Source organism: Antechinus flavipes, chromosome 2 (genome assembly GCF_016432865.1).
Source record: "Antechinus flavipes isolate AdamAnt ecotype Samford, QLD, Australia chromosome 2, AdamAnt_v2, whole genome shotgun sequence".
In the NCBI taxonomy this organism is placed as follows: Eukaryota; Metazoa; Chordata; class Mammalia; order Dasyuromorphia; family Dasyuridae; genus Antechinus; species Antechinus flavipes.
In genome coordinates, this window is record NC_067399.1 from 247,503,917 (window position 1) to 247,530,642 (window position 26,726).

General features: G+C 36.8%; 1 protein-coding gene across 3 annotated transcripts in view; it reads left to right on the top strand.

Annotated features, from left to right (window-relative positions):
• The first annotated feature begins 1,058 nt into the window (after window positions 1–1,058).
• Window positions 1,059–26,726, top strand: part of EDN3 (endothelin 3) — a 41,908-nt gene continuing 16,240 nt past the window's right edge. The window contains exons 1-2 of one of the 3 annotated variants that reach the window (XM_051976672.1): window positions 1,059–1,375; window positions 2,363–2,672. In XM_051976672.1, the coding sequence (XP_051832632.1) occupies window positions 1,324–1,375; window positions 2,363–2,672 (362 nt within the window). In that variant the 5' untranslated portion in view covers window positions 1,059–1,323. The remainder of the gene's footprint in view (window positions 1,376–2,362; window positions 2,673–26,726) is intronic. The other 2 variants (XM_051976671.1, XM_051976670.1) reach the window with 2 other exon arrangements.

Consider the following 26,726-nt stretch of genomic DNA (forward strand, 5'->3'; position numbering starts at 1 on the left):
TACAGAGACTCTTAAACAATCAGTAGAAACATTTCCAATTGAACTTGGAGCTTCTAATATCTTGATACTTGTATTTCCATTGGTTCCCTTGTGATTCTATATGTATTTTATATGATGCATTTAAAAACATTATCTGGAGAAGTCTAGAGATTTCACCAGGCTTCCAAAGGAATTCATGACACAACAATGATTAAGAACTCCCGCACTAACCATAGTCTGTGTCTTTGCTTTTACCCTAGCTGAACTCAGTATTTGTTAGATGACTAACTTTAAAGACTTCAAGGGTCTTGGAAACTTGTCAGTGCCTTATATAAGCACAAGATATGTTCTCAGAGAAATAGGTGAACAAAGAAATATGCTTTTCTCTTTTTGGAACTCTATCTTTGACATCATGCTCTAAAATATCAAATAAAAGCATCTATACTTTAGGTTAAATATTAGAACATCATTTTAGCAGGGAAAAGTGCCTGTTCCATGACTGAATCTTTAACTTGGGGATCAACATGGTATAAAGGACATAGCATTATGTCTGGATCCAGAAGATCTGGATTTGAATTTCATCACTTCAACTGTCTGGGACTCAGTTTCTTTATTTTGAGAGAGGCTGGATTAAATGATAACAAAAATTGCTTAAACTCAGTCCCATGAAACACGGAACCAGCTAACTCTTGGTGTGTGTGTGTGTGTGTGTGTGTGTGTGTGTGTGTGTGTGTGTGTGTGTGTCTTTCCGGCAGCTGTCTTTGCTCAGACCCCCCGGAGCCCCCGCCCCCTTTCCCAGGCTCACTGTGCAGGAGAAGCACCGGGCCTCCAGTTACTAGTGTGCGCCCTCCTACTCTCCAAGCTTGTGGTCCTCGTCTGTGCAAGCCCGCCGAGTCCCGGAGGCAGCTGTCCTGGCAAGCTAGGAGGCGGCCGCGGGTGCCCCCGACTTTAAAACTCTGGCTGAGGCTTCAACTCATACTTGGGGGCGGGGGAGGTGAGGGTGGAGAGGGTGTGTGTTTGTTGGGGGGGGTAGGGAGGGACGGAGAGAGGGGGGTGGGGAGAGAGGGAAGAAAAGGAATATTTGCAGAGCGGCGAAGAAATGAGCAACTTCTTCTGAAGGTTTCATATGACGACTTCAGCGCCCTCCTGGGTTGATTCTGGACTAAGAAAGCCGGCACATATCCGTCTTCTCCGGTTGTCTCTAATAACATCTGGATCCCAAGGGCATTGGTGCACAGCGGAGCCCCCAGGAGCTCCGCAGCCTACTATCAGGGGCAAATCCCTTTAGATCAGGGCATTTTCCCACCTTCCTCTGACTTTTTGCCCATCGGCTGATTTGGGTTCATGGAGCTCAGGTTGTGGTTCCTCTTCGGACTTACAGTAACCTCCACCGCAGGTAACTGGACTTAGAGGAGTTACTCTCCTTTCCTTCTTACCTCCCTCAGTGCATACACTGGGACAGCAACCCCCAACCCTTGAATCACCTCGGGTAGCCTGGGTTCATCGGTGGGAATGAGACCTGGCTGCGAAGGGTTGGGAGAGAGGACCCGGTGTGGAGGTCTCTTGGGTGTCTCGAGCGGGACTGAAAACGATTTTGTTCGGTTTCAGTCTACTAGGCTAATGCAGCCCTCCAGAAACTCCTTGAGGTGGGAGAGGGAGATCGAAAGGGAGAGGGGATAGACAACTGCTTTCCCACCGACTCTGAAGCCGAGAACCAGACGGCTCCCTAAAATCTCCTGGAGAGAACCCCTCCCCCGTGCGACCAAACCTTGGAAACTTTGTCAAAAAACCAGGGTCAGCGGGCAAATTGGTGGTTCTGGGAGCTGTCCCTGCGCTGAGCCGGGGTGCATAAGGGTTGGGGTGGTTTTGTTTCCTTTCATTCAGGTGGGGGCAGAGAACTCCCTGGAGAAGTGGATGGGTTAAGACCCCCGGAGGGGGCGAGGTTGCTGGGAGAAAGAAGAGGGCATGGGATAGGAACCTCTAGGGGAATAGGGTGAGGGGAGAAAGACAGAAAGGAGTTAGTACAGGATGGGTTTCGGGATGAAGGAAGAAAGAAAAGAGGAGAGACAGAGAGACAGACAGAAACAAAGATACACAGAGAGACAGAAATGGAGGGGGAGAGAGAGAGAGAGAGAGAGAGAGAGAGAGAGAGAGAGAGAGAGAGAGAGAGAGAGAGAGAGAGAGAAAGGGAGAAGGAGAAGATCCCTAAAAGGAAGATACTGAGAAAGTGTAGTGCACTGGATCATAGAGTGGAATCCCCAGGCGGGGGACAAAGATGTTTCTGGGAGAGTGGAAGAGAGCAGGTCGTAGAATGGCTTTCCCCTCTGTGGTAGTGAAAGCCTCAATCTGAGAGCAGCTCTGCAGCTTTTTTTCTGTCCTGCAGGGTTCTTGCCTCCGACAGTTCCTCGATTGGAGCCAGGGGCAGCTGGAGGGGGTGGGGGCCCCAGGATTCCCGCAGCCCGGGAGAGAGATGGAGAAGAGAACGAAGCAGTGGCAACGGTCAGGGAGCTGAGCCAGACTGGGGCCGGGCAGGGGAAGGCCTCCGGTCAGCCCAGGGATCCCAGGCAGACATCCGTGGGAGCAGGAGGGAATCCTGCACGCAAGAGAGAAAAGCGCTGCACTTGCTACACTTACAAGGACAAAGAATGTGTGTACTATTGCCACCTGGACATCATCTGGATCAATACACCAGAGTAAGCCAGTTGTCCTGAGTGGGGCTTAGATGGGGGCTGCGGGTTTGGAGAACAAAGTGGGAACTGTTTGAAGGATTGGGGAGCAAAGACTGAGGGCCTAGGCTTCAAGTTCCCCTGTGCACGCCTTCCTCCCTCCCCCCATTGTTTGAAACATAGAAACAATTACTTGTCTCCCTTCCTCTTGTCTAGATCTCACTAGAAACCCTGCACTCTCTTCTACATAGGTCTCCTTCTAGGGCCTGAATTACCTACTCCTACAATGAATCTGTCTTACCTCAGATCATTAGACTATTGTGCCTTTCCAACAGCCCTTAGCTGTCTGTCAGGGACAAACTCACAGGGAGCCCAGAAAATACCTCTCGCTATAGTTGGAAGCTTAGTCTCTTTCCTTATTCATTTGGGAGGCCCCTGGATAGCAGAGGAGAAATTCAATCTCTAAGTTTCTGGTCCAGTGGAAGGGTGAGACTTGCCTTCAAGTGAAATGCAACTGAGCAGGAGGGGGTTAGATACCTGATAAGTCCCTCTAAGCCTCTTTTCTGAGAAAGAGGAAGTCCTGAAAGCTATCTCCTGTCCCAAAGGGTAAGTGGTACCTTCACCACTCTTGACCCTGGGGAAGCTCAAATGGTTTTTGAATTCTTTGAAAGGCAGCCTGCCATCCAGTGCATGTAGCACAATCAGTACTGGTGGCCTGGAAGCCAGGGAATGAATCTGAGTTAGCCAGCAGCATTCTGGATCTCTAAGTATGTGTTACACAATCCGGATATAGTTCCATTAGAGCATCTGAAATGCCTGATATCCAGACAAATCATCTTTCTTCAAGAATGCTTTTGCTTATATATAATAAGATCATTGATTTAGAATTTAGAGATCTTAGAAATCACCTATGTCAATTTAATTTAATAGACAAGGAAATTGAGACCAGAGAGATGAAGTGATCTTTTCCATGTCACAGATTAAGTAAGTAGCAGAGTTTGAATTTAAAATCATGTCTTATGACTTCAAATAATCCTTTTCATTACACACACCATTCTGTCTTCTGAATTTCAAATAAGGGAGTCACCAACTAGGCAATTCCCATATGGTTCATTCATCCAACAATCACCTATGTGCCAGATACTGCTGATACAAAGATAAAGGTGAAACAATACTTTGTTCTTAAGGAATTTATACACTATTGGGGAGAAGTATCGAATACTTAGAAAACTAAATGCAAAATAGATATAATGTAATTCCCACAGGGAGGAAGCTAGTGCCTGGGAGGAGAGCAACATACTATGACTAATATCAGAGAAGTTGGAAATTGTCAATGGTGGAATCTCAGAGTTTGTCTCAGTCTTTCTTTTTTTGATATTGTAGTGGGAGAAAACTTTTTAGAATCAGAAGTCTTGGCTTTGAATACCATCTCTATGTGATTGATAAATCTTTTGGGGTATAAAATGAGGAGTTTGGAATTAAGTCCAAGATTCAGTCAAGTACTAACATTCTATGATTCTATTTTTCCTGTCAACACTCATTGTATTTTCCTAGAATTCCAGCTATTGAATACCTAGCTAAATTGCCTTATATGTGTCTTTCATGGTTGTGGCATGGGGAAACCTGTTTATTGTTCTGCAGTTCTGCAATAAGTTTGCTTATTGTTCATAATATAACTTTACCAGGCCATGAATATTATTGATAAACTCATATTGTACCTAAGAAAACTAAGGAATGAAGATTTGTAGGTGACTCATCCTACCTCTTAATTCTCTATTTCTGAGCATAATTATTGTGCTGCACTATCTCTTCTATGTAAAAACAGTTGTTTGTCCTTCCTTTTAGAAAAGGACCATGACATCAGGAAGGTGATATGTAATTGAGTTGAATTTCAGTGATTGTGGGCTATGCAAAGTCACGAGATTCATTTTCTCCACCAGAGTCATCTGGGTCCAGTTAGCAAGATAAAGATCAGAATGACTAGAGCTGACTCTGAATGCAGTGGAGACCTTGGTTTTTTAAAGCTAAGGCCTTTAAGGAGTCTCATGTTTATTGAGGCATTGCCCAGTCAGTGATTAAGGTTAGATAAGAAATGAAGCAGAGGAAAAGGGGCACTAGTGGGTCCCAATGACTTTATTCCACTGGCCCTTCCTTTAATGTGTGTGAGTATGTATTGATGGGAATGGCAGTACTTAGAATCTAGGTCTAGCTTTGCAGAAATATAATGTTCTGTATACATGGTATTTATCTGAATCTTCTTGGCATTTTCATTTCCTCTATTTAGCTAATTATCTTTGAAATCCCACCTTTTGCAAGAAATCTTTCCTTTTCCCTCTTAATTCAAGTGCCTTTTCTCTAATACTATCTTCAATTTATACTATATACATAAATATGTATATGTATATCTGGTTTATACATAGTAGTTTGTATATAATGTGCAATCAATTATTTTTTGCACAATATCTCCTCCATTAGATTGTAAATTCCTTAAACGTAAAGCAGAGGTTGTTTTTATGTTTCTTTGTAAGTCAATATATAGCACAGTGTCTGGCATATGATAGGAACTTAATAAATGCTTGCTATTGACTTGACTTACTGATGATATTACTATGACTATGACTACAACTACTACTATTATTATCATCACCACTGCTACTAAGCAGAATGTGCAGAAGACTGGTCTTTGAATCAAGAAGAGTTGGGGTTTAAAATCTTGCCTATGATAAATGTAAACTGTGTGACCATGGGCAAGTGACTTATGCAATTTTTAAATACTTTGATAGTTAAGTTGCTATTCTCTTAACAATGGAACTCCTTACCTACAAGCAGAGATTATTTTTACCATTTTTTTTTTTTTTTGGCATTCTCAGTGCTTAGAACAGTGGCTGGCATACAAGAGGAACTTAATAAATGCTTATTATTTGATGACTTAAAAAAAACTACTACTTGTTTTTACTATTACTACTAATAATATGAAGGCAAAATGGCAGAATGATTGGAGTATGAGCTTTGGAGTCAGAAAGATCTGAGTTCAAGTCTTATCTATGAATTGATTATTTGAATTGTGTGACCATGGGCAAGGTATGTGACCAAGTAGCTCATGCACCTGAAGTTGTAGACAAGTTGCTGAACTGTATCAATGGAATTCTATACCTAAAATTCCCTAGATGGTGAAGCCAGAGCACTAGAACACTATGTTCACCAAAACTCCTAATAGTCCCATTGTGGCATGAAGGTGATTGTCTTGAGTCTATGTTAGTTGAGTATATGTCTTACAAGTTCTACCAAGCTGAAGTAAGAGTCTGATAATGGACATTGTATCTTTAATCCAAAAAAGTGACAAGAGACTCATTATCAGGAGAATGAACATTAGGTGGAATTTTCCTCTTTCAAACTTCCCTATTTTGGTTGAGGGAACCACCTAGTCATCTAGTTTAATAATCCTAGAAACTCGATTTTTCTCAAAACTCATATTCAGTAAGTTGACGAATCTGATCAATTCTTCTTCCATTATATTTCTTGCATATAGCCCTTTTCCTCCAATCACATAGCTACTATTCTAGCTCAGGCCCCTATCAACTTTTGTCTGTATTAGTGACACAGTCTTCTAATTGTTTTCCTGATTTCCAGTCTCTCTCACTTTCTCTCTCTCTCTCTCTCTCTCTCTCTCTCTCTCTCTCTCTCTCTCTCTCTCTCTCTCTCTCTCTCTTTCTCTTTTTCTTTATCTCTCCCCCCCCCTTTGGTCTCTTCTTCTTCTTCCTTCTCTCTCTCTGCTTGTCTCTGTCTCTGTTTCTGTTTCTCTGTCTCTCTGTCTTTTTTTCTTAGCAGGCAGACCACCTTACTATAACAGAAACTTCAGGGAATTTCTCTGATTGCATGCTCTCCAGACTTCTTCCACTAGGCCCTAGAATCTTCTTTATCCTGGAATCTCAGTCAGCACTGGAATTCAGAGGTTGGAAGTACCTTCTGGCTCTATAGCCTCTCTTGCTGATTATCCTATTCCTCCAGAATCCCTATTTAAGGAAGACATCCAGGCTACCCAGATTTTGTTCCTTTCCAGATACCCTGAAGATTTTCCTTCATTGGAATTTAAGCTCCTTAAGGACAGGGATTGTCTTCCTTTATACTTATATTTCCAATACAGTGCCTAGCCCACAGGAAGCACTTCAAATGCTTATTGATTGGCAATTGATCTAAATTCTCATTTTTGTTTAAGGCTCAGCTCAGGCGTTGCCTTCCTTATGAAACTTCTCTTTATACCCCTAAATTATGCATGTTCTTTCCCAGTGACATGGGGGTAAAGAAGCTGTACATAAAGATCTCTGAGGGTTACAGATTGACTTAGAAAACCATATATTAACATCATCTATGTTTTATTATATTTTTGTTTATTTTGTTAAATATCTTCCAATTACATTTTAATTTAGATCTGACCTCAGAAATTTTGTGTTTGACATCTCTGCTCTTTTACTCCTCAATTTACCTTTATTCTACTTATGTGGGTAAACATTTTATTCTCCCAATAGAATATTAGCTCCTTAAGAATAGTGACTGGTACTCACCCTCAGTGCCTGCCACAATGCCTAACTGATAGTAAGTTTCATTTGTGTTTGTTTTATTGAGCTGACTTGAATTTTCCTTTTTGAGATAAGGAAACTGAGTTTCAGAGGTTGAAATTACTTTCCCAGGGTCATACCACTAGTAAAATGATAACATTCTGACTTCAAATCCAGTCTTTTGTCCACTATATCACTCTACCTTTCCAGGAGCCTCAACCAGGGTCCTCTTACTTAGAATGCCAATCTGAACTTTAGTAATTAAGTATGAAATTGATCCTAATAGCGTGGGAAATAATCTGAAAGGAAGGGAAAAATTTAGTGTTTAAATCCAACTTGAAGCCCACTCTCTTATTTCTCTAAGTGAAGGAAGTCTTTTAAATATTACTGCATTCCCAACCTATGTACATTATTTTGCTTCATCCGAAAAAATTCCCTTATGATAACCTAAGTAGAGAATGATCCTTCTCCCCTCCCCCTGCCCCTGCCTCCCCTTGTATTCACACCCTCTATTCTAGTAGTGAAAAAGGCATGTGGACAACAGAGCTCTGGGTTCTAAGTCAGAAAAGAGGAACATATCTATTTTATTCATGTATTGGATTATAAAATCATTGGCAGTGATATCCGTTTTGATTATCAGGAAATTATGTATGTCCAGCCCCTCCTATCACTGGGACAGTCTGCTACACCCATTGGGTATATTTCCAGTGCCCTTTAGGTCACCTGAAATCCTGATTGCTAGGAACTCCTGATGTTCCAGTGGTTTGCAGCACTATAGCTTTACATAATGCAATAAAATATTCCTATAAAAAGTAGCTAGAAAGGCTAATAATATATTTCAACTCTGACAAGCATTTATTAAATGCCTATTGTGTGCTAGATTCTGGGAGATTGTTGTCTTTCAGTCTTGTCTGATTTTTATAATCCTCTCAAATACCAGTACTGTTCATGGTGCTTTTTTGGTGTGGTTTGCCATTTCCTTCTTCAGTGGATTAAGGCAAACAGAGATTAAAATGATTTACCCAGAATCGCATAGTTAATAAATATTTGAGAATAGATTTGAACTCAGGGCTTCCTGACTCCAAGCTTAACCCCCTATCCAATGGGTCACTTGCTTATGATTCAGGAGGGAAGTTGACATACATCAATAACTATAATACAAAATAACACAAGTTGAGGGGAAAGGTTGTTATGGACTTGGGCAATGGTCAGGGAAGTCTTTCTGAATGAGTTGTGATTTGAACTGGGTCTGTAAAATAGATATTCATTTGCATAATATTTGCATCTTCATGAATGTCTAGTATGTCTAGGTTATAATGATTTGGGGTGAGTCTTATTATTCACAATTTAGAGATTAAGAAAATCTTCAATCTACTGAGAAGTGGTGGAGGGGAAGAGAAAGAAATCCTGTGATTTTCTCTCCCTATCTTCTATCCCCTTAAAATGACCCAAGGCTGCTATGTTTTATAATTTTTCTTTCAAACTCAGACTAAATCTTCCTCTTGGCTTCTTTTCTTGTTTAGGGTTCCCTTTGACTTTCATTTTAATCTGATTTTACTGACTTTTCAAGGACTGATTCCATGTATGTGGGCAGTGGATAGAACATTGTTCTGCAGGAAGACCTGAGTTTAGATTTGACTTTAGACATTTACTAGCTGTGAGACTCTGGGCAAGTCACTCAGTCCTATCTGCCACAGTTTCCTCATCTGTAAAATAAGCTGAAGAAGAAAATCACTTCATTGTCTTTTGCCAAGAAAATTCCAAATAGAGTTATGAAGAGTTGGATACACTGAAAAGGGACACAGACAATCTAACATTAGTCAAAACTTGTTACTGAACATTTCTGTATGCAGGCAAAGTTAGGAGATAGATGTTCAGAAGAAGAATCCTAAGGTTAGGAGAAGGGGTAGGAAATTAAAGAAATCTAAATTCATCTGAATTCTTTACTGATCTTTATGTTCCCTGGTTTTCTAGGACTCACTTACAGAGGAATCAATCATTTTAATAATGTCAAAGAGAGTAAAGAAATATCCGGGGTGTATTTTAAATTCTCTTTTATCATTTCAGAGTATCTTTTTATAGCTGGAAATAAAATAACTTATTATTCAATGCATTTATTAAACTCCTACTCTGTGCCAGGCACTATGATAGGCACTGGGGAGTTGGTTCATAAAGGAAAACTCAATAGTTTTTTTTTTAAAAAAGTTGATTTACCTCTGCCCTTCTCTCTCCATCCATTTTAAATATTGGGGAACAGCAACAACAATAATAGACAACATTTATAGAGTTTTAAGATTTGCATAGTGCTTCATATATTATCTTATTTGATTTTCACAATATTTCTATGAGGTAGGTATTGCAGATATTATTATCCCCATTTTACAGAGGAGGAGACTGAGTCCAAGAAGCTTAGTAATTTGCCTGCTAATAATAGCTAATAAGCATGTGAGGCAGGATTTGAATTGAACTCTCTCTACTATAATCACCAAGAAAATGATCAGTCACCATTAGCAACTGAGCTTCTTGGGCAATGGAACCATACTAGTTTAAACAAAGTGTTTTAAAATGAGATAAGGCCACTTCCATCAAAAAACCTCCTTCTCAATGTTTAGTTCTCTGTGTCATGATTTGTGAAATAGCTAAAGAGCTAATCCTATCCTTAACATTAAATATAAGAAAAGTCAGTTCTGTCAAGAGGACTCAGAGATACATAAAGAGATGGACAGAAAACCTAGAGTGTCATTGAAAGATTGTTGAATTAATTAGGGAGCCTGTGTCTTCCCTTCTCCAACACCCTTCATCAGATATTCCATTTATTCTTAATCATTTGCTTTGGTAATGTGCTAATTTATGGACAGGATATTTACCAATCTATCAGTTGGGGGTGCATTTTTTACACAAAGATTCTTAACCTCAGGTCTATTAACTAAAAAAATATATATATTTTGATAACTTTCATTTTAACTGGTTTCTTTTTGAAACTTATATAGGGGGTTTAGGTACAGTTCCCCTGTGATCTGGAAAATCAGTGTAAAATTATCCCTTCCCTGCCTTTGCACCAGAGAAGAAGTCTAAATTTTTTCTTTTTCTTTTATGAGGTGTTTATAATACCTTATTGTAAAATTTGATTTAAGAATTTGGTCATAGATTACATGTAGGTCAAATTAAATAAAGGTAAGATACACATATTTTATGTATTTCTGAGTTCCTAAACTTTTTCTTATTGTATTTAGACCTTTGTGTGTTATCTGTGACTTTTGAAAAGTTCCCACTTAATTTTTTTTTTCCTGAGGCAATTGGGGTTAAGTGATTTGCCTAGGGTCAACAGCTAGGAAATATTAAGTGTCTGAGGTTAGATTTGAACTCAGGTCCTCCTGACTTCAAGGCTAGTACTCTATCCACTGTGCCATCTAGCTGCCCCTCCCACTTAATTTTTTATGCTGACTTGTGATATATTGAAACTGTGATAAGGAAGTCATAATGTAGAAGGGACAACTGTATTTTATTTCATGAATTTATTCTGAGAACGGATTGATAGGCTTTACCAATCTGCCAAAGTACTTTAGGACACACACACACACACACACACACACACACACACACACACACTATTAAGAACTCCTGTTTTATAAGAGTTTCCTAATTTTTTCCCTTTCTTTTCATTGTCTTCTTTTCATACCATCTTTCTCCCTCTCTAAATCCCAAATCCCCTTTTGCATTTCTGTCCATTTTATTTTCTCTCACTTTGGCACATTTCTCTTTTATCAGTTGATTTACATTGTGGCTCAGACACTAACTCACTGCTATGGGACTGGACAAGTCCTTTTCCTCTTCTGGGCCTCCATTTCCAGGATATAAAATGATATGGTTGGATTAGGTCCCTTCTGAGTCTTTTAGCGAATTCTAAGGAGACAGCAGTTAAGAAAACAAATTACCTAATAAAACATGTTTAGCTTTTATTTTAAAATGTTCTCCATAAATTGCTTCCTGCCTTACTGTCTTTTCCATGATGTGCTGTTCTACCTTGATCCAAATGGAAGTAATGAGTAAGAAAGTAAAAGAATACTTTCTGACAATGTGTTAGATGCTGGGCTAATTTCTAGTTTAAGTAGCAAGGATGGCAGAGCAAGAGGCAGAGAAAAAGGTCCTTCTCCTCAAACTGTTTTCCTACTTGATCAGCTTAGGTCTGAAATTTCACCCTTAAATTCATTCCTTTGGTAATAAAGACCAGAATTTTCTGCAATTTAATCACCTAATTAATTACATAAACTCAAGCACAACTGAGATTAGAGCACAGTTGTTGGAGAAGATAAATCGGACACTACTAACCATTCTCTAGTGGTTACTCTCTCCTTAGTGGGGTTTCTGTCTTGAGTTTTCTTGGGGGGTTCTCTTGATTTTCTTTCTCTTTGTTTGATCTTTGTTGTACTATCATTCACATTTTGTCTTCCCATTGTGAGTATATGCCAAGTCTTTATCTTGGGTACACTCTATCTTTACACAGTCTTTCTTGGAGACCTTTATCAGCTCACATAGATCTAATTATTATCTCTCTTCCAATGGATGGCAGAATGTATATATCTAATTCTAATCTCTCTCCTAATATAGTTCCATATTGCTAACTGCTTATTGGACATTTCAATCTAGATGTTCCACGTTCCAACTCAATATGTCCAAAATGTAATTTATTATTCCTCTCGTCCCCATCCCTAAACCCATCCCTCTTCCAAATTTCCCTATTTTTGTTGAGGTCACCACCATCCTTCCAGTCCTCCAGGAAAATTAGAAGTATCCTTAACTTTTTATCCCCTCTTGTCTCGCATATTTAACCAGTTGCCAAGTCTTTTGGATTCTACCTCTACAGTATATGTCCTTTCCCCTCATACAGATACAATTTAGGTGAATTTCACCTCCTGCCTAGTATTAGCCTTCTAATTGGTCTCCCAGCCTATAGTCTCATTTCTCTCAATCCATATTCCACATATCTGCCAAAACAATTTTAATTTTCTACTCAGTATAAAGCTTATGACATTCAAAGCCACTTTCTAGCCTTATTATACCTTATACCCTCCATAAACTCTTTTTGGTCCATCAAACTGGTCTTGCTATTCCTCACATATAACATTTTGTTTCTAGTTTCTGTTCCTTTTCATTGACTGTTCCCTACGCCTGAAATGCAAACTTTTTTTTCATCTCCTCCTCTTAAAAGTCCTAATTTCCTTAAAATCTCAGCTCTAGTGCTACTTTTTACATGAAGTATAGCTGCTTATGTTTTCCTCATTCTTTCCCTCTATGTCTGTCTCTTTTCATAAATGTGAATATATAATATACACATATGTATATATATATTTATATTTATTACATTTTAGACATACACATGTACATGATATTTTTCCTGATGGAATATAAGCTCCTTAAGGGTAAAACTATTTCATTTTTGATATAAAATTGAAAGATATAGATCTCAAAATAGATCTCAAAAATGACTCAATAAGCTAAAGCAATGAGTTGAAAATAATGAAGTTATTTATTTAATTAAAATAATTTTTACCAGTTACATGTAAAACAATTTTTTTCATTTGTTTTTAAAACTTTGATTCTCTTCCTTCCTCCTCTCCATCTCATTGAGAAGGCACATGTGAAGTTATGCAAAACATTTCCATAAAAATGTTATAAAAAGAAAACATATTATAAAAGAAAACATAGATTCCCCTCCCCACAAAAAAAAACCCTCAAGAAAAATAAAGTAAAAAAATGTATTCTTCAATCTGTTTTCATACACAACCAGTTCTTTCCCTGGGTATGGATAGCATTTTTCATCATAAGTCTTTCAGAGTAGTCTTGGATCTCTGTATTGCTGAGAATAGCAAAGTCATTCACAGCTGATCATTCCAAACATTGCTATTGCTTTGTACACAGTACATTTTGCTTTGCTTGAGCTCATGGAGGACTTTTCAGGTTTTTCTGAGAATACTCTGCTCATCATTTCTAATAGAACAATATTAACAAATGGAATTTAATGGGGATAAATGTAAAGTGCTATTTGTTAGTTCAGTGTGAAAAATTGATGTAAAAAAGATCTGGAGGTTTGGTGAGCTGTAACTACACATGAGTCAGCTATATAATATGGCATAATCCCCCTGCCAAAAAAAAAAGCTAATGAGATCAAAGAATGCAATCAATGGTATCTGCATAGTATCTAGAAAAAAAAGTAATAGTCCTGTTGTACTCTGCCCTGATAAGGCTGTGTGTGGAATATTATAGTTGGTTCTGATACTGCCATTGCAGGAAATACATTAATTAACTAGAATAAGTCTAAAGGAAGGCCATATGACAATAAAGGAACTGGAGTGCTTGACCTGTGAGCATTAATTGAAGGAGCAGTGAATGTTTAGTCTGTAAAATAGAAAATTCATAGGAAACAAAGCTGCCTTAAAAGCTAGGATCATAGTTCTGAACCAGAAGGAATCTCTGAGATTGTCTCATCCAGTACTATCATTTTATGTATGAGGAACTGAAGCCTGAAAAATAACTTGCCCAAGGTTCTACAGCAAATAAGTATGAGAGTAGGATTTGAACCCAAATCTTCTGACTTTAGAACCACTACTCTTTCCACTGTATCAAGCTATTTAGAGGGCTATCCTATGGAAGAGGAATTATAATTGTTAATTGTTCCAGTGGACAGAAACAATTTGCCATCAATAACAGCTGCTCAGAAGAGGAATGGACTGCCTGATTGGATAGAGCTTTCCCGACTACTAGATGTCTTCAGAAAATAGATGTTGGATGAAAATTATTGAAGAGATTCCTGCTTGGGTATGGGTTGGATCTTATTTTTTCTGGATGTTCCTTCCAGTCCTAAGACACTGGAATTTATTGAAATCTTGGCAGGTACTTGGTAGCTACTTGATATTTGTTTTTTTGTTTTTGTTTTTGGTATGGGAACAAGAAAGGAATTATCAATTTTGTACTACAATTATGTAAAATTTTGTGTGCTCTTAAAATAGACTAGGTCCCACAGGGGGGAAAAAACACACCACCACAATAGAACTCTAGCCTGGCATCTGCCCACAAAATGTATATTGTACAGGGCCAAACATGAATAATGTTCATGGTGCTATTTCTGGGACTGATAATAATAACAGTAAAATCTAACAATTATCACACATTAATATTTGCAAAGTGTTTTGCATTTATTATTTCATTTGAGCCTCACAGGAACCTTAAGAAGTATCTTGATTTCTTGATCAAGGAGGAAAACTGGGACAAATATTGTTGTCCCTATAATTTTTGTAAATTCAAGTTTTTGTCTTCAAGGATATCCAGACAGGATACTGTAGTTGGATTAAATTCACATCTATACCTATTGTATGCAAATGAACAACAAAAATAAATACTGGTCTGGTGCTACACTGGTAGTACCATTTTTGCCCTCAGAATCTCAGAATTTCTTGTGGTAAAGAAATTTTGAGGGTCTCTTGTCTGGCCTCTCACCCCCTGTACGAATCCTCTCCATAGTACTCCTGCCTGGTCTTTTGATTTCTAATTGAATATTTTCAGAGAGAGGAAGATCACTATCAAATAAGATACCTTGTTCTATTGTTGGACAGTTCTTGTGGGTAAGCATCTAGAGGAAAGCAACCAAGATTGAGGAAACCATGAAGTGTATGACAGGTGAAAAATGTTTAAAAGAATCAGGTATGCTTAATCTGGAGAAGAGATAACTCAGTGAGGACACAAATTGTAAGATCATAGATTCATAGATTTAGAGCTGGAAATGGCTTTAAAGTCCATTAAGTAGAACCCCTTAATTTTATAGATAAGGAAGCTGAGACTAAGAGAGGTTAAGTGACTAGGTTCTAACAGCCAGTACTGTCTTTGAGGAAGAATTTGAACTTATCTCTCTCTGATTCCAAGTCTCATTGTTTAACCATTCCAAATCCTGTGTTTTTCCTTTAGCTATAGCATATTATCTTTCACCTTTCCTGACTGTTTCTCTTTTATATGTATTATATATTATATTGTGGCTATTATTAAACTATAATGTACAAGACTCGTTTGCTATTTACCCATTCTCCATTCTTTGCCTGTTCTTATTCCTTCACTCTTACCACAGTAAAAGCTAGACTTACTTAAGCAAAACATTTGGGAAATGGTATATTGTAGTTAATTTGTCTGGCTAGCTGGAAGCCTTATGATATTTTCTTTTGTTTTTGAAGTTCATTTGTACAATTTACAATGTATGATTTTACCTTTTAGCTTAGAAAGTATCCTAGAGTGGTCATAATAGAATCTTAGGATATAAGGAAATGAAGGCAGCTATGCTTCATTGGTAAGAATACTAGAAATAGAATAAGTAGATCTGAATTTGAATTATAACTCTCAGTTTCTCAACTAACTAATTTACTTACTAAATAACTAACAAGATATTCAGCAAGTCAGCTAGTTTCTTGGGGCTTCTGTTCCTTCATCTGAATTTAAACACTGACAGCTCTTATTAATCTCTTCTTAAGATTGTTGTGAGGAAACAACCATAAAACAACAAATTATAAAATATTCTTTATTTCTTTTGTGATTGAATATCTTGAAAGATCCCAGGCTAAGAATTTTGAACATTAGTGAACAAGTGAATGTGGATGCATATTATTAAAAGGATCAATTGTGAGAATGTAGAAAGGGAAGTGGTCATCACTAAAAGACAGTATGATTTTATTAAAAATAGGTCATATTAGACTTAATTTCCTTTTTTTGAGGGACAAGTGATTAACTTGAAAGATCAAGAGAAGGCCTTAAATTGAATATTTGAATTTTATGAAAAGATTTGAAAGTCTCTCATAATATCCTTTTCAATAAGATTCAAAGATTTGGGCTAGATGATAATGCAGAAAAATGGATTTATCATTGACTGAACAACTAGATCCAAAGAAAAATTCAAATTGATGTTAATTAATGTTTGATAAAAGCTCTTTAGTGAACTAGCTCAGAAATTTGATTCAACCTCTTGCTATTCAGCATTTTAATTAATGTTTTAGATGAAGGCATGATTATCAAATTTGCAGTTGATATGTACCTAGAAGGTATAACTTTAATTTGAATAACAACCAGACTCTACAAATCTTTACAGATGGGAATTATAGTTTGGCTATATCTATAAATACACTGGCCATGGTCATGCTTAATATGTGCTTTTCATTTATTCATTCTTCTACTAAGATAATTTTTTTTAATGAGGACAGATGGAAATGTAAAATTCTACATGGGTTCAAAAATCATTAAACAAATATAGGTTGGGGAAACAAGTCATTAGAAGCAGAAGTTTCTATGAAAATTTTCTGGGGATTTTGGTGAACTGCCAATTCACTGTAAGTCAACAGTATAACATGGTAGGCAAAAGAATAATTGCTTTGACATTGGAAAATTAGAGAAAGCCTATGGAAAGTTGTTTAAGATGACAAATAGACTAGACACCATGCCAGACAATAACTGTTGGAAGAAAATGGAATATTTTCTTTTTTTAGCCTAGAGAAGAGAAAACTTGGGATGGAAGACATGATAGCTGTCTTCAAGAATTTGAATTTCTGCAATAGAGAAGAAATACTCATTTGATTTGCATATGGTTCCAAAGTGCAAAAATAAATACAAATAGGAAGAAATTACAGAGGCAGGTTTGGAATATTGTAGAAATTATATTTTAGGATATTGTATTTTTTTAAATCTAACTATAGTTTGCACCAGATGACCACTGAGGTCCCTTCAGCCTCAGAGCTTTTGTGATTCTTTGATAGATACAGGAAATTGGAATCAATATATGGTAATGCTCTGTAAAACAAATTTGTGATATGAACCTATATGAATAGATCCTGTATAATTGCAGATTTTGCTTAATTGATGTTTTGTTATTATGTTCATAAATCATAGTGAGTTTCACTCTTATACCCCAAGTGACTCCCCTTTCTTGCCTAAGAATATTGAATTTATTCTTTGGTTTGGATTCAAGGTACCATGGTACAGAAAAAAGGAAATGAAATCAGTAGGCTTCTATGTTGGTTCTAACAAATTTTTAAATAATTGCTCACTGTGTGACCTTGGAAAAGTGACTGAAGGCTCCATAAATCTCACTTTCCTTCTCTACATAATGGGAATAATAAAAGTGTTATAGAAATATGGATTTTAGTTAATATTACTTATGACCAGTTAGGAGGTGCTATTTCCTGAAATTATAGGTATTATTGGTGGCCATAATTGCAACTTAGAGTTGACTAGACTTCAGAGTTTGTGGGAAGACTTCCTAACAAGGCTACACATTTTTGTCTTGGATCACATAGACTTAAAAACCCAGTTCTTTTCTTTAATCTCCGTTCACCATAATTAGATCTGGAAGTGCTCAGGAGCAAATATGAAGCTTGGCTCCAGTACAACAAATTCAACATTGCATAATAGTAACTGTCATTTATATAACACATTACAGCTTAAAAAGAGCTTTACATAAGTTATTATTTTATTTGATCCTCAAAACAAACACAGAGGAGGAATCTGATGTTCAGACAAGTGAAGGGAGTTGCTCATAGTCACACAAGTCAGTTGCAGACTCAGAATTCAAATTCAGGTTCTCTGATTTCAGATGATCTTTTTAAATTAGGCAGCAAAGCAGTTTCATGAATTTAAACAAAACCTGGCCATAGAGATTAGGACTGATCATGACCTCTAAAGGAAACTTTGGCTCTCTCTGAGTATTAAAAAAAAAATTGGTAATGAGTTAACTTGGTCTTAGATCTGAGGTCAAATAGAAAATTCTGATATCTCTTGTGTGTTTTCAAGCCACCAAAATTTCAAGACAAAGGAAACAAAGTTTCCTATTAAATAGTCGTATAGTTCTTGTTGGTACTAGGCAACAGCTTTTCTTTATATTGTATTACATCCTGCCATGTGAAGAGCTCAGTTGTGGAACCAAGCAAACTGATTTAACACTAGAGCTTAGCTTTCTAAGCCATATTTGATTAATTGGCTTAATTTAACTCAAATGAGGGAGCTTCATTAATTCTGTGCCAATATTTTTCCTTTCTTTTCTTTTTCCTTTTCCCTGAAGGGTTCTTTATGAAAGTCAGACTTTAGGAACTAAAAAGGCACTTAGAATCATCTCACCCAATCCACTCACTATACAGAAGAGGAAAATGAGGCTCAAAGATGAGAATTTGCCCAACTTTAAGCAGAATGTCAGAATGAAGACGAGAATTTAAGCTTCTCTATTCTCTGGCATTATTTCTATTACTCATCCTTTTTTCCACACCTCATTTGCACTTTTCCTTAGAAGGAAACTAAAACACGAATCAAAAATCATCCAATTAAAGTAAGGCAAATGAAACACATGTTCTGTAAGAGGTAGTAAGTGTGGTACAATGGAAATGAACCCTGACTCTAGGTTAGAAGATCTAGGTTTGAGTCTGAACTTTAGAATGTCTGAGTTATATGACTTTGGGTGGATTAATTAGCTTCATTGAAGTGGGGGAGGGTTTAGACTGGTGACGTCTAAGATCTCTTCCAGTTCCCAAATCCTCTGATCCTTCTTGTTTGCCATTGTTCTCATACAGTTTGTTCCTTACATGAGTTATGGCCAACCTTGTGATTTGAAAAGGCTAGAAATCATGATTAGTTTTTTCTTCATTTATTTATTTGGAGCAGAATTAGTAGTAAATGCCCAATCAATAATTCTGGAAGGGTAAAGAACACAGAGTTATAGTTGGTGAATTGTGTATCTGACAAAGTACTACAAACCATTCTTGGAACATAAATCATATATTTCATTTGTGAGAGGTGCCATCCAGGGGATATAGAGAACCTGGGATATTTGCATAGGATTCTTGAGACTAACTTCAGCCTTCCTGTAGCTTTCCAGTTGAACTATTTTTTTCCCTTCTTAACTAAATGTTCATCTATTGTTTCTACACTGCTGAAGTACTACTTGTTCTGAATATACCCTCTAAATTTAGCACAGTGAGCCAAGGCTCCATCACCCTACCCTAGTTCCACCTCTATCAGACCCAATATGCTACTTTACTAAACAAAAATCAATCAACCAACAAGCTTTTTATAATGTTTACTAAGTACCAGTCATAATGTTAGATACTGTGGATACAAAAATAATATAAAATGATTATTTGCCCTGGAGAAAGTTACATTCTATCAGAAAGACATATTTCATTGTGGAAAAAACCAAGCGAGTAAAGAGTCATATGCACTAAAGACCCTTTACCTCATCTTACATAAGCAGTACTCTGAGTGTGGCTTTTCTTTCTTTTTTTTTTTTTTTATGAGCATGTCAATGCTACAATCTATCCAGTCCCACAAGTGTGAGAATGTGATATTGTCACTTTATCAACAATCTCCCCTCCCCTCCCAAAAGAGTAAAAGAAATCATTTTAATGTCACATTTTGAGAATTCTATTTTTCTGTTTCCTTGTAGCTTGGCATAAAGTCTAGTTTTTCCATATGGAAGTGTTTTATATGAGTTGAATGTGGCTAAGTGATGAATTTCCTTCTTTATCTCAATCTCTTACAATCCCTAATTTTTTCATCAATGCTCACACTAACTTCAATGTGAAGTCTTTTTGTAGCCCACTTCACTAGCTGCTAGTATCTTTTCTTCAAAACTACCTTGTACCTATTTTATGTGTGTGTGTGTGTATATATGTATATATAAATATATACATATATACACACACATGTTGCTAGATTTTAAATTCCTTGAAGCCAAGGATTTTTGCCTTCAATTCTGTATATAGTGTCTAGCACAGAGTGGTACTTAAGTACTTATTGATTGGATGATTGATTACAACATGCCAAAGATAAATGGAGAAAGGACAAGGACTTTATAGAATTTTAGAATTGGAAAGAATTTTTCACTTTATAAAGGAAGAAATTGTACCCCCAATGTGACTTGGCCAGGATTACACAATGAATATGATTTGAGTCAGGATTCAAAACTAGATCTTTTGACTTTAATCCAGTGCTCTTTTCATTGTGTTGCTTACATATTAAATCATGATCCCAAAGCTATGGAATATATCTTTTTTATTTGAATATTTGAGAGTTTATTTTGCTGGCAGAATATCTAAAAATAAGCAATATGGGGGTATCTCAAAAAGTAAATATGAAAATGACTTTTTAATAAATGAGAACTTCAGCCCCTAACAACTTATGTTGTTCTCTTCTTATCTTTTCCTAAGAGAGAAAAACCTGAAAAAAATCCCAATTAATTTTTTTTACCAAAATATATTTCTAGTGATTCAGTAATTAATAAATTGATTGTATCAAATATATCAACATAGATATTGAAATATATTTTAAGAGAAAGAAGAAACAGTAGAATTTTTTTTGCTTCTAGTTTATTTTTGCTTTCCTTTGTAGTGATTTTTTAAAATGGGTTCTCTAACATTTTAAAGAGTTTTTAATCTTTTGCAAAGTCTTTAAGTGGGGAAATATGATGGCATATATGTATCACATAGAGTAATGCACATATGGTTTCATACTCATCCTCTAAAAAATACCTGATCCCCATGTTATCCTTTGTTTCCATTGCTGGGAACTATTTTGAGCTGCATCTGTCTGCAGCTTTGTATAAAGTTATAATGAGTCCATACCAGATAGGAATGAATGGCTTATGTTCGACCTGGAATTCTTAAGGGTCACTGGGGGTTGGGTAGAGAAACCTTAGCCTAACTCACTGAATTACATTTATGTCCTAGCAGATGTAAGGAAAAATCAATTAATGTGTAGAATTCAGTTGAAGAACAATTTTAAAATTCTTTCCTTCATAGTCATAAACTATTTGTGTGTGTATTTGTATATATGTGTTAAACTTTTCTTTTTAATCTGTAAATTCTCAAATAATTTCACACTATAAGATGAAACAGAAACATTTTATTATCGTTTATGTCTCTTGTGGATTATGCCTGATGTGCCTCCAGTTGTCATTGTGTGATCTCAGTGTTTGTATCCTTGGGCACCAGGGAATTAATAGGATATTAAATTCTGTGGCTTTGAGATATTTTCACATTCAGTCATAGAGGTCTTTGGTAGTAACTACAGTATAGATCAAAGGTTCTTGAGCTGTGAATTATGAACCCATATAGGGTCACATAATTGAATGTGGGGATCGCAAAAATATGACTTATTATCAGTAAATGTTTGATATGCATATCTATTTTACATACCTCTATATCTAAGACCACACAAACATTTCTTGGATGAAAAGGGGTTGTGAATGGAAAAAAATTTAAGAAGCACTGGGTAAGAAGCATAGGTTAAAATTTCCAAATATAGAAGTGAAGTTCTGTGGTGGCTATCACTGGAAGTATGTTGGAAAAGCAGCACAATCTTATTTAGCCATGGCCATAGCTTTTAGTGTCATAAAGATTTAGCTTCAATTTCTTTTGTGAAGATTCTGTCAGTGGAAGATCCTAGATCCTTGTTAGTCTAGTCAGAACTTGATTGGTGACTTTACTGACCTGGGATACTATTATCATGCTGTTGCTTACTATTGTCATTGGGGGTAGATGGTATAGTGAATAAAGTTTCATCTCTGGAGCCAAGAAGACTTGAATTTAAATCTGGCCTCAGATACTTGGTCCTTCCTAGCTGTGTGACTCTGGGCAATTAATTAACCCCAATTGTCTCGTCAAGAAAAAAAAAGTCATTGGATAGATGTTTTCCATTTAAAGCCATTTTGAGACCAAATTAATTTGAGACAGACTCCTGGAAAGTAGATGATTATTAAGAAATTAGTGACTCAACTATTATCAGAATCTATCCATTTAGAGAATTTGTATGAAGATGGGGAAAAAAAGCAATTTTGACCCATGTTTCTATCTCCTCACTGAAGGAATACTAATAATTCTATCTGGAATTAGGTAGGCAAGGGCACAAACAGCAGGGCATTCTCTGAGTGCCAGCATGCAACAAACCATTCTCTGCTTTATAGAGAATGCAATTTCTGATTCACATCCCTTTTTAAGAAAAACATCTTATGTTTTCTCCTTTCTTCAAATCAATCCTACTCTCCTCCTATCCCGACTAATGATGAGAGGTAGAGGTGAATTTTGTTAAAAAACCATTTTAAAAAGTACTGATTTTGTGTAAAGAGCAAAATAATAAGAGGCTCCAGTTTTGTGATGGAGTAACATGACTTGTTTGAATTTGATTTATGAGATGCAGAAAAAGAAAATGTGGTTTTTGGAGGGAATGTCTGGGACACAATATCTTGAGGATATGGGAGAAAATCAGTTAATTCCTCTCTTCAGTTTTCTGGCATGTTCTGCTGAAAGATGACTGAGTTTTTCAACAGCACTCTAGGAACAGTGCCCAGGTTCACAGTGAATAAGAAGACCCTGCATGCCTCTTGCTAGCTTTCTCAAAAATGAACACTGAGCATCCTAGAAGGTTGTTAATAGTAAGGCAGCATGGTGCAAGGGAAAGAACAGTCAGCGGCTTGTAAGCCCAAGGAACTGAGTTCAAATCTCATCTCTGATGCTTGGTGCATGTATGACTTTGAGGAGCTCAATAAATTACTTTGGGCATCCATTAACTCATTTATAAAACAAGGAGGCTGGACATTATGAATCCTATGGATCTCTCCAGTTCTATATCTGTGTTCTTTTTCATCATGTGTATGAGGCAATTGGGGTTAAGGGACTTCCCCAGAGTCACATAGCTAGGAAATGTTGAGTGTCTAAGGCCAAATTTGAACTCAGGTCCTGAGCTGGTGGTCTATCCATCGCACCATCTAGCTGCCCCCTACACCTGTGGTCTGTGAGTATCATAGGAGGAAACTTAGCAGGTTACAGCAATGGGAGATCTTAGATTGGGTCACATATCAGATGGGGTAGTAGACAGATTCCTGAACCTAGAATCAGAAAGAACTGAGTTCAGATCCTGAGTCAGTTGCTTACTAACTTTAATGACCATGGACAAGTCACTTAACCTCTGCCTGTCTCATTTTACCTATCTGTAAAACTGAGATAATAATACCTAGGGGTTTTTGTGAGAGTAAAAATGAGATAATATTTTTTAAGTGCTTTGCAAACATTAAAGTGCTATATAAAAATTATTTGTTGATGTTGTTGTTTGCAGGAGATGATCCAGAAGTTTCTGTTGATTTCAGGGCAATTGAAAAAAGCAGCTGGGGTTTGTGAGTGGGAGGATGCTGGCTGATTGTTTGGATAGTTGGTACCAAGCTGCAGCTGACAAGTATTTAAGGAAAGAAAGCAGAATGAAGGGGGCTGGTGTTTTTGGAGAAAGCTGGTTGATGATATGAAACTGCTGTTTGCTAAGAGATAATGTTTTATTATAGGGCCAAGACAGGAGTTGGGAGAGTTTGGTGGGTATGTCTTGGTACCACAATCTCTTTGGTTTAGATTTTTAGTATATTTTACTTTCCTGGGCATTTTTTGGACTCTTTTGATCACCTCCTTTGGGAATGACAGTCAGGGGAGTTATAGTATTTGTCTGCAGGGCATCATGTCACCATGCTGTTTGCTGTCCTGGATTCCCTGAACATTTTCTTAGGGGTTGGGTTGTGATAAAAGATATTGACACATCCTTAAGGACATTATCTGAACCACTCCCTTTCCTAAGAACTCACCTGTGCTAGAGGTCACTGGTCCTAGTAGTCTGAGGCTAAGTTACCCTAGCAGGGGAATCAGAAAATAAATGTTTGCCCTATTCCTTTTTCTCAATCTCCATGACTACGAACTTCTTTGTAGAAAGAAATAAAAGGATCCCAGTATTATTTTATAGTGCAGAGAAAAAGAATGCTAGATTTGCAATATCAAGACCTGGCATGAAATTTTGACTCTTTCACTTTCTAGCTATGTGATCAGGGACAAGCCTCTTAACCTTTAAGAGCCTCTGTTTTCTCATCAACAAAATGAAGATAATAATACACTATTTCACAAAGTTCCTGTAAACACAATACTATATAATTCTTAAAGTACTATGTAAAAGTGAATTATTTAAAAATGTGTACTTGTCTTAGAATATAGGAGTGTAGAGATTGGTTCAATTTGTGCCTCAAAAACAATTTACTTCTATAACATATACTTGAGAAATGGTCATCCAGCTTTGCTTCAAGACTTCTAATGTGGAAGAATCTTCTCTTTCTATCTAGTCCAGTCTAGATAGTTTTCCCTATATCAAGACTAAATCTATCTCTTTGCAATGTATAACTGTTACTACCAGTCCATTCTTCTGGGGCCAATTAGGACAAACTTTTCCATATGACAGTTCTTCAAATACTTGTAGATAGCATGTTCTCCTTCTCTACCCTCCCCTCCTTAATTTTTTTCTTTTGCAATATAAGCATCTTCATTTTTTGGAACTATTCTTATATGGTATATCCTCAGGGCCCTTCATCATTCTAGCTATTCTCTATTGGCTCCTCTGTATTCTTATCAGTATTCTTCCTAAAATATGGCACTGAGAACTGAAAACATCACCCCAGATGTGTCCTGACCAGGGCTGAGTATGGTGGAATTATCATTTCTCTGGTTTTGAGGAACTGTGCCTTTCTTGATGCTGCCTAAAATTCTATTAGCTATCTTGGCTGCCACACTACACTATTGACTCAAGCTGAACTTGTAGCATACTAAAATCCTCCAGATCTTTTCTCAGGCAAACTTTTGTCTATTCATGCCTCCCCTAGCTTAGGAAAAAATATACTTGAGTGATTTGGCCATGGAAATTTACCATGTGTGTCTAATAATGTTTTTATTTGACTGGATGGCCTATTTTAGGAAAATTCAATAAAAATGTCTTCACTATCTTCAAAAAATAGCATATATGAAATCAAAGACAGCATGATGTGGTGGGGAAAAGCACTGGATTTGAATCTAGGAGACCTAAATGTAAATTCTGACTCTACTATTTAATACTGATATGGCTTTGAACCAGTTAATTTCTCTGGGCCTCAGTTACTTCTTTTTTTAAAGTAAAATGATTGGACCAGATAACCTTGAAATTCTCTTCCAACTCTAGATTTATAACCTAGTATATTAAATGAAGACCCACAGTTGTCCATCTGGGTACTCCCTTTACAATTCCTCTGCTTTCTTGGGTAGTCTGGTCATCTTCCTCTGATGATGAACCTTTCTAATCATAATAAGGCTAGTCTTTGATGACAGAAACATGTTCTGTTACTAAGTCTGGCGAGTGTTTGGATATGGCAGAGTTGATAATCTGCTAGTATAGCAGATCACCAAGGTCACCATGTTACCATGAGGAGGCATAAGGACAAAATATTAGTGGCAAAAGATACTTATAATTGACAATTAAAGATATGTTATTTATATACACTCATATATGTGTATATAAATGCATATACACACACACACACACACACAGACACATCCACACACTTATGGTTATATGTGTGTGTGTGTGTGTGTATGTGTGTATTTCTTTTGCTATATATCACTTCTATATATTTCTCTTGCTATATTATATCACTTCTATATATATCTTCCTATATTTATATCACTTCTATCTCTGTCTCATCTCTTTTTCTATGTGCTGTCTCTCTCTCTCTCTATAACATCTCTGTCTCTTCTCTCTATCATCCATATGTCTATTGCTATCTCTATTGCAAGACATTTATTTTACACAAAGGCTTTTATTTTGTCTTTTTTTTTGGTTCATTTCTATTTTCTGTTTACCCTAGATACAAGTAATTCCAAATTTGAACAGATATGGTGATCCAAAATTTCACAATCTGCATACATTTCTAGGACAGATATGATAGCATGGGATAAGGAAGAAGAAGAAGAGGATTTACTTGGAGTTTGAATTCCTATTCTGCCATTTACTATGTGACTTTAGGTAAATCAGAAGTAGGTATATACATATATATGTAACATATAAGTATATAAACATATATACATACACATATAACATGTATAAGTATATAACATATATAATCATGAATATATAAACACACACACATATAAGTAACAAACATCTTTCATTGTCAATTGTTGGATATATTTTAGCTTCACTAATTTAATATCTTGCCCTGATACTTCCTTATGGTAACAAGGTGACATTGAGTTCTCAAAAGATGCACCAGCAGATCCAAACACTTCAAGTGTTTCCAGGTCTATATCTGAACATGTTTCTGTCATCCAAAGACCAACCTCACTACAGTCAGAAGTATTCATCATCAGAGGACTGACCAATAACTCATAAAGATCATCTGTCTAGTAAATCTCTGAATCTGTTTTCTCTTGTATAAAATTAAGGTGTCGATCCAGATGCCTTCTGAGGTGCCTTGCCCCTCTAGTTCTATTTAATCCTATCCTAAAAGTGAGGAGCTACTTAAATGGCTGGTATATACTTGCAGTTACTTGTTTGACCACTAGGTGGTGATTGGAGCCTGGCAAGGGGAAATACTGTTAGCATTGATGTTTGTGGCTGTTCAATTGGTAGGCAATCATTAGGTAAGTTGGAGATCAAAAAATGAAAAGTGGTGGAGATCAGG